Below are 7,783 nucleotides of genomic sequence, written 5' to 3'. Positions count from 1 at the left end.
AATTAATTTAATTACGAGTTAAAACTTAACTTAATTGCAGTATAAGTATTTACTTAAACGCGTTTAACCACTCAATATGCCATTATGATTTTTTTTATTTATTTTTTTTCAATTTGACAGTTGAAAAGGGAAAAAATCTGCACGCGGTAGTAAATGATAGTGAAATATAAAATTAAAAGTGTAAACGATTGCAAAAAAAAAGCAGCATGTTGCTTTGCATTGCAACTAACATTTTAAAATTAATTTTGTATTTTATGTTACCAGTTTTATTATTTTATTTTACAAATACTTTATTTTTCCTTTTTAAATATTTATAATTTACATAAGTGCCGATTCGTATTTATTTTAATTTCTTAATTCTTTTCAGTTAACATAATTTTCGCCAAAATTTTAACTTATGAAATTTTTTTAACAATGTAGAAAAACATTTACTAAATGCAAATTCGTCAAACAAAAAATACAAACAAAGAAAAATAATTATTCTCTTTACAAAGGAAAATATTAAAATGNAACAATGTAGAAAAACATTTACTAAATGCAAATTCGTCAAACAAAAAATAAATAAAAACCAAAGAAAAATAATTATTCTCTTTACAAAGGAAGATATTAAAATACAATATACTTTAAAGCGATTAACTGAAATTTGTTATTCACCGCCCTGCCAACTTCTTCAAATCTAATAAACAACAGAAATATTCTTTATATTCTGGCATGTTCTGCAATTCACTTCTGAGTAAATTTCAACCCCCACCAACTTGAATACAAAACGTACTCGATTGAAATTCTCTCGGAATTGAATTGCAGAAACTGCTTGATTATAATAACCAAATGGATTTTTAGTGAAATGACAAAATCGTTGCGGCATTGAATTCGGGAAGCTGAATTCAGAAAACTCTTCACTATGTAACCACATTAATTTGAAGATGGCCGCTTTGAGCGCCTATTTAAATTCATTTACACACATGTATACATATATTGGGTGAAAAGAAAATCCAATAGTAATAGATTGCTACTGTTTAATAGCATGCCTGCAACTAAAAGGACTAAAAGGAAAACACTGGAAATTAGGAAAATTTCAACAAGCCCTATTTTGGAAGTTGAATGAATATGAAAACGAAATTACAAATTAGGATTTTTTATGCATCTGGTTTATAATATGTATTCGTTTATCTAAAATACAGTGGTGCAAATTGCAATAAAGGCAATTTTTCAAGACTTAACATTAAAAGAATTTAGCAAAATATAAAATTATATTTTAAGATATTACTTATTGTAGCAAAGGTATACACATCAATCAAATATTTATATGTATACATATATGAACTTATTATAAGTAAGAAACTATGATTTAATTAATAAAAGGGACATACATACTTTATGTATACATGCATAACGGTCGCTTTAAAATTATATTTCTTTATATTATTCATATTTATAAATATATGCAGCTACACGATTGGCGCCAATACCACCACCTTTTCTGCCACTCTGCTTCAACGTTTGTGTCGCACTTTTCTCCACACGCCAACCGGCATTGCACCTTCTCACATTATCGGATCCGGTCCTTGACCCTCCAGATCGGACACTTGACTTTGATAGTGTAACGCATCTTGGTATGCCTTTTTCACTGCCTTTCGCTCGGTCGGCTTGCGTGATTCCACCAATTTCTGCTGATCCAATCGCTTATCAATGCCCAGTATTTCGAGTTTATTCGCCGGCAGCCATTGCCACGTACGTTTCACATCGAAGAACAACACCAGAAATACTACATCTTCGGTATAGTTTTTGCGCAGCGCAAGCACGTCGAGTGGCGGTGCTGGCAGCGGCACACCGTTGTATACGAAACCCTTCGGTGTCTTGGGGTCGAGTATAAGCGCCGGGTACCAGGGATAGCCGCGACACTTGGCCCACACTAGCTGCAGTGGCTCAAGGGGGGGCTTCAGCAGACCTGTTGTTGACGTCGCCGTCGCTTCAGCATCTTCGCCACACCCTTCGATGGCGGCCTCATGCGTTGAGTCCGCATTTGCAGATGCAGGTCTAGATGATGACGACGGTGTGGGTGTCGCTGCGGCAGCACCCCGTGTATTGTGTGTATTGTTATACTTCAACTTGTTGTTAAGGCTGGCCTTTCGCCCTCTAGCGTTATTCGCAACGGGTGTACTAGTTGCGTTTGCATTGGCAATGGCGGTGGGAGTTGCCGATCTAGTCATTATTTGCTTGTTGACAGAGCGCGTCGTTGTCTTGCCAGTGGACGGTGTCTGCACTGCATCTGCTTTAATGTTTTTCGCATTTGTTTCGGCAGGCGGCTTGCTTTTCTGCTTCGTACGTGTGGCATTGCGTGGACGTTTCTCTGATGGTGTGGGCGTGCGTGTCGCCACACTCTTTGCATCCGTTTCAACCCTATCGCTCACCACACAATCGTTACTTTCCTCAGCGCACTCGCCGCTAGGCACGCTATCGGCGCTGGCACTCGCCGCTTCACCATTGCCTCCACCACCGGCATCACCCTCACCACCTTCAGCATCTGGCTCGCCAGTACTAGCAACTTCGCGTATTTCCGCATCGCCTTCACGGCCATCAACCTCTTCATCGTCTTCACTCTCTTCATCTCCATCACCCTCCCCATCTCCTTCGGCTTCATCTTCACCATCATCATCCTCATCGTCATCATCATCATCACTACTATCATACTCCGAACCAGACCCGCTGACGCTGAAACCCGAGCAACTACTGCAGGGACTGCCTGACATGTCACTCAGATCGTCATCATCACTGTCGCTTACGTCGCGTTCGTTGTTCGCACGATACACCCGAAAACTGTCAGGTATTCGATCGTAATTTGGCGTGGACGTTAACGCTGCAACGCTGGGTGGCACATTCACAGATGACGGAGTGCTTGGCGTAAGTATAGCGGTTGGTGATTTTTTGGGCGACATCGACGCACTCTGTCGCATTTCCGATAGACGCTTGTGACGCGCATTTCGTTTTGGGGATTTAACAGCGACTGCGCCTAACATCACACCAGCAGGTAGGCTTAAACTTGCGCCCAGTGGAGTCAAATGACTGCCGCTTAGTTTATTGCTTATTGTCATTGCTGATGATGCGAGTGTAGCTGCAGCTGCCGCCCCAGCAGCACTTGCGGTGGAGTTGTTATTATTTGGAGTAGCCGACGCAGACAATGCTGCAGATTCATCCTTAACAGGGGTAGTTATTTCAGAAGGTCTTTTGAGGGCCGCTTGCGCTTTGCGCGTAAACAAAACTGCAGTTCTGCACGGCCAATTAGAGGAAATGAAATGAAAAAAATAGTTAAATAGTGTTATATGATCAACATGAGAACATTATGGAATCTGATCTGACAGATATACTAGTCAATATTATTGTATGCTTGCATATGTTTGCACTTTATACTCACCTAAACATATTATCTGATTTCGATTTAATTTATTTACATACCTTCGATTTACACCCACTGGCGATGCGCTGTTGTTCAGACTCTTTATGGGGCTGCATGGCGGTGTTTGTACTGTCGTTGTAGCGGTTTCTTTAGACTCCTCGCCCATTGTATCATCGTCATCGACTACCATCATATTAGCCGGTACTTTTCTCGAACGCTTTGGCAAGCTGTTCTGCATTGGCTGTTGCTGTATACCAGCAGATGGCTGTTTTACTTTTTCTATATGACGCATAACCTCGTTGTTGTGGTCGTACTCTTCATCATCATCGTCATCACTTTGTGAATTTACACCCATATTTGAATATCGCTAAAATAAGTCATAAAAAACTTAGTGATTTATTTTTTAGATTATATTAACTACACTAACCGCAGCTATTTTCGCCTTTTGCATAGCTTTGCGCATGCGTGTTATTTCCAAGCGTATTTGTTTGATTTTTTTCGTACGATATGCGGGGTTCTTGAGGACCTGTGATTTATCTGCAAGAATTAGCAACTTCTGCACAATTTCTTCACATGGCTTGGCCTCTAGCAATTGTTTTAATTCCGCCTCAACCTCTTGTTCAACGTGATCTTCATGCTCGGAGCGTGTGTTGTCCAACAAACCTTCACGTTGCAGCTCTTTCCGCACTTGTTGGAAAAGTGGCGCTGCTTGGTCACGCATGCGTATGCCAGCACGATAAAAAACTGTATCTTTATTGTTATAAGCTAGACAATTTTGTATCATTAAGTCAAAGTCGATCTCCAACTGCTCCAGCGTCGTGTATTGGCCTTGTTTCAGTTTTGTGCGCATCGTGCCTAGATCCATTGGATGCTTCACAATGTCCAAATAATCAGGCACTTCGACTGTATCAACAGGTTCACGGAAAATTTCGCTGGTATCTTTTGCTTCGAGTGTATCCAGTAGCTTTGTCAGCGCCGATTCTAGCGGATTCACTTGTAACATTACCACCTGCTCACAAATTTTCACAAAGGCAGCTTTTAGTTTCTCGCGCTTGCGCACCAATTCGCAAAGTAGGCGCGCACGCTCCAAATCCTGCCGCAGACACTGCCAGTATTTCAACTGCTTGTATAACTCCTTAGTGTCCGGTGATCCTAATAATGAGGAAAGAAATTTTTAAATCAACAAACAGGCTGACTTTCAAAACGTCAATTGCATTGCATACGTACATTAATATATTTATCGTCGTTTAAAGTACAAAACCGCATATCAACAAAATGCAAAACCGCGTATGAAGACAATGCAATACCGCGTATGTGAATTATGTTAAATATTTTCTAGACAGTAAAAACACTCATATTTCACAATGGTTCTCTTTTTTATAAAGCAATCGCATTCCTGGCTAGTATATTTTAGGACGAATGGACAAGGATTGAGCCAAGAGCTTGTGTGAGCAAATCAAATTTTTGGCAGCAAATGTCAGTTACGCGGTTTTGCAGAATGAGGATAGGCGGTTTTGTACTTTAAATGACGTTATGTATGTACATATGTATAGGTATGTGATAAATGCGTGAGAAGTAAATACGTAGCTTAAAACTAAAAAATATGTTAAAATAAATCTAGATTCTCGCAAAGCAAATAACGTACTATGAAGTTAATCACTACTACTGTTAGTCACTTTTAAGTGAGGGGTAGGAGCAGAAAGCCAAACAAAATGCAAACCTTCAATACCATTTCGGTGTATTACACCGTGATTGTTGCCTTGACTCTGTAGACGTCGCAATAGTGGCACACCATTCCGGTACTGCCGTTTGAGTGTCCAATAGGCTATAAGCCTATCTAAGAATTGCTGCTTCTTCTGCATGTGTACCATGCCCGAGATCTCCTGCACACGGTTGGGAGGAATTGTTGGTATGAGTACAACTGGAGCTGACGAACGTTTCTTGGCCAGAGCCTTACGTGCTTCTTTCATTTTCACACGTGTATCTTCCACTTCTTTTTGATTGGTTTTTAATTTAGCATCAGCCGGCGTATGAGCATGGCAGTAGGCATACTTTTGTACATGAACCGAAGAGTCGTTGTGGCCATCTTTAACCGTGTCCATTGTCATATACAAACCAGCTTGTTGCGCACATGTTACATGGAAAGCAGCATAGCAGCTGTTGCGCTGACACTGTATGCACGCGCCCAACCCCTTTTCTTTGCAAACATAACAGGTGAGTCGCCAACGCGCCGCCGGAATGGTCTCGATGGAATCTAAAAAAAAAGTAGAAAAATAATAAGATAAATATTTTAATCTTGATTTAAATTTTGGCTTATCGATAATTTAACTTACCAATTGGTTCCAAAAACACGGTATTAGCAAAGCGCACTTCAGGAATCCAAAGCGCGCATACCACATGTGCCCATTGACCGCGATCGGTCTGTTTGAAAGCACCGCCGGCATTCGGGCACAATACGCAACTCACTGGGGTACTGGGCGATTGCAAACAGCGTCGGCACAACCACTGACCTTCCGGAATGTACGGAACACCGTAACAATCCTGATGCACGGCCAGATTGCACATATCGCAGAAGAGAATCACGTTTGTGTTCTGACACTCGCCATCCATGCAAATGCAGCAAACTGCATCATCGTCTACTTCTACGCCGGTTGGCGTGCCATTAGCGGCAGCTTGAAAGTATGACTCTTTTTCTAATCGATCCATTAATAGTTCCATGGTGTCGATGCCGACCGCGTTTAGACCGGATTTCTCACGTTGTTCGTTCATCCATTCTAGCCACGCCGAATCCTCCTCATCCACATCGTACTCGATTTCGCCATCTAGTTCCTCAGCCGATTTTTCTATGAAACGATAATAAGCAAGTGGGCGGGGTGGCGCGTCAGGCACATGGTAGTTTTCAATTTCATGATAACGCGCCTCGGGCACTTTTATACGCGCCCACGACGCATTTTCCTCAAGCGGTGGTGCATCGGCATTTAGAATGCAACGGCGGGCTACTAATTCCGCATACTCTTCATCTTCAATGAACGGCAGCGGTTCATCGATAGGCAATCGAACACTCTTACCGTCGATATTAAACTGCACTGTTTGCTCTTCTTCATTGTAGCAAACTAAGGATTCAGGATTAGCCACTTGATTCCCACCACCGTTGGCGGCGTTGTCATCTCCTGTCCCCTTCGGTGTTTTGGGAGTAGAATGATGTGCTTTCCGCGCCTTTTTTCGGTTTGGCGTTATAATTGGTGTTATTGGTTGTGGATTGTCGTGATCATAGTTAAGCAAGTGGTATTGAAGTCCCACCACGGTCTTGTAGCTGCGATCGCATTTCGCTACTGGACACGCGTACGGCGGTTGTGCTTGCTGTAGCTTCACGTTCTTGCAATACTCGATCGCATCAAAATCGAGGCCCATTGTAAGTGTAATTGATATTACTGATGATTCGGCTTGGTGCTATTGGGAAAACCGTTCGCTATATTTGCATTTTATTTGCAAAATTTTCGCGTGAAACTATATTACCGTAGCTTTTTCGCTTAATTTACGCTTCCTTTTGTATTTCTTCAATTCACACGCAAATTCCGCTGTCACAAATGGCGCAAAGTGACAGCTGTTTGCATGCAATTTGACGTTTAACAAGCAAAAGTGTTGTTATCAAACAACCATTACGGATAGGGAGGAATTTTAGGCTATAATGGAAGTACTTTGAAAGACTGCTAGTATGATTGTATTTCATATTTAATTTAAAGAAATTCAGCCTTATCATGAGTTATACTTTCCAAATATCTTCTCTCAATTATGTCGTCCAGTTTAAAACAACTTAATTTAGAGCGGGAAATTTGTTTAAAACTATTTTCGGTAGCGGCAACTTTGTTCTCTTTGTTTCTTCCCACACGCCATGCTAATCGGTTGGGATGAAAAATTCACTAGCGCGGCCGGTTATGGCCATGATTCAATAAAAAAAAGGTTTGCTCAAAAAGCACTTCATACGCTTTTTGACAGCACAGTCGTGCGCCATCTTCTGGTGAAACAGACGCAGGAAAATATTTTCCTATAGGTGGCGCATTCTTTGCCAACCCTTTTTTTGACCCAACCGACGTTAGCACCCAAGAACGAAAGACACAAGAACACGCCTTCCCGAAAGAAAGACAAAAGTTATTTTCTAGCTGTTGAAATCTCGAAGCCATCTTTGTTGTAAGTAAACAACGAAGAGAACAAAAAAAAACCGCGTAAATGTTGAATGCATGAATAATCATTTTTATTACGCAAATTCTTCTATAAAGCATGTCGTTGTGTTAAATTATTCTTTACCTTATGTGTGCACAAGTTGTCACAAGCGAAAATTAAGAAAATTGCAGTAAAAAGCCACCACCAAATTGTAAACAACGAACAAAT

General features: G+C 41.1%; 1 protein-coding gene across 2 annotated transcripts; it reads right to left on the bottom strand.

Annotated features, from left to right (window-relative positions):
* Positions 1-587: 587 nt before the first annotated feature.
* Positions 588-7,323, bottom strand: Br140 (bromodomain-containing protein 140). Of its 2 annotated transcripts, none has more exons than XM_017612540.1 (5): positions 5,728-7,323; positions 5,115-5,648; positions 3,822-4,546; positions 3,454-3,761; positions 588-3,267 (listed from the first exon to the last, which is right to left on the bottom strand). In XM_017612540.1, exons 1-5 carry the CDS (start codon positions 6,803-6,805, stop codon positions 1,545-1,547), a joined length of 4,368 nt encoding a protein of 1,455 aa, XP_017468029.1. In that variant the 5' UTR covers positions 6,806-7,323; the 3' UTR covers positions 588-1,544. The 2 variants fall into 2 exon arrangements, with proteins under 2 accessions (XP_017468029.1, XP_017468030.1); XM_017612541.1 differs by having other exon boundaries at positions 5,124-5,648.
* Positions 7,324-7,783: the final 460 nt, after the last annotated feature.

This window comes from Rhagoletis zephyria, unplaced genomic scaffold (genome assembly GCF_001687245.7).
Source record: "Rhagoletis zephyria isolate East Lansing unplaced genomic scaffold, Rhagoletis_zephyria_1.1 Rzeph_scaffold_00556, whole genome shotgun sequence".
NCBI classification, from domain to species: domain Eukaryota; kingdom Metazoa; phylum Arthropoda; class Insecta; order Diptera; family Tephritidae; genus Rhagoletis; species Rhagoletis zephyria.
This window is presented reverse-complemented; position numbering and strand designations above follow the sequence as displayed.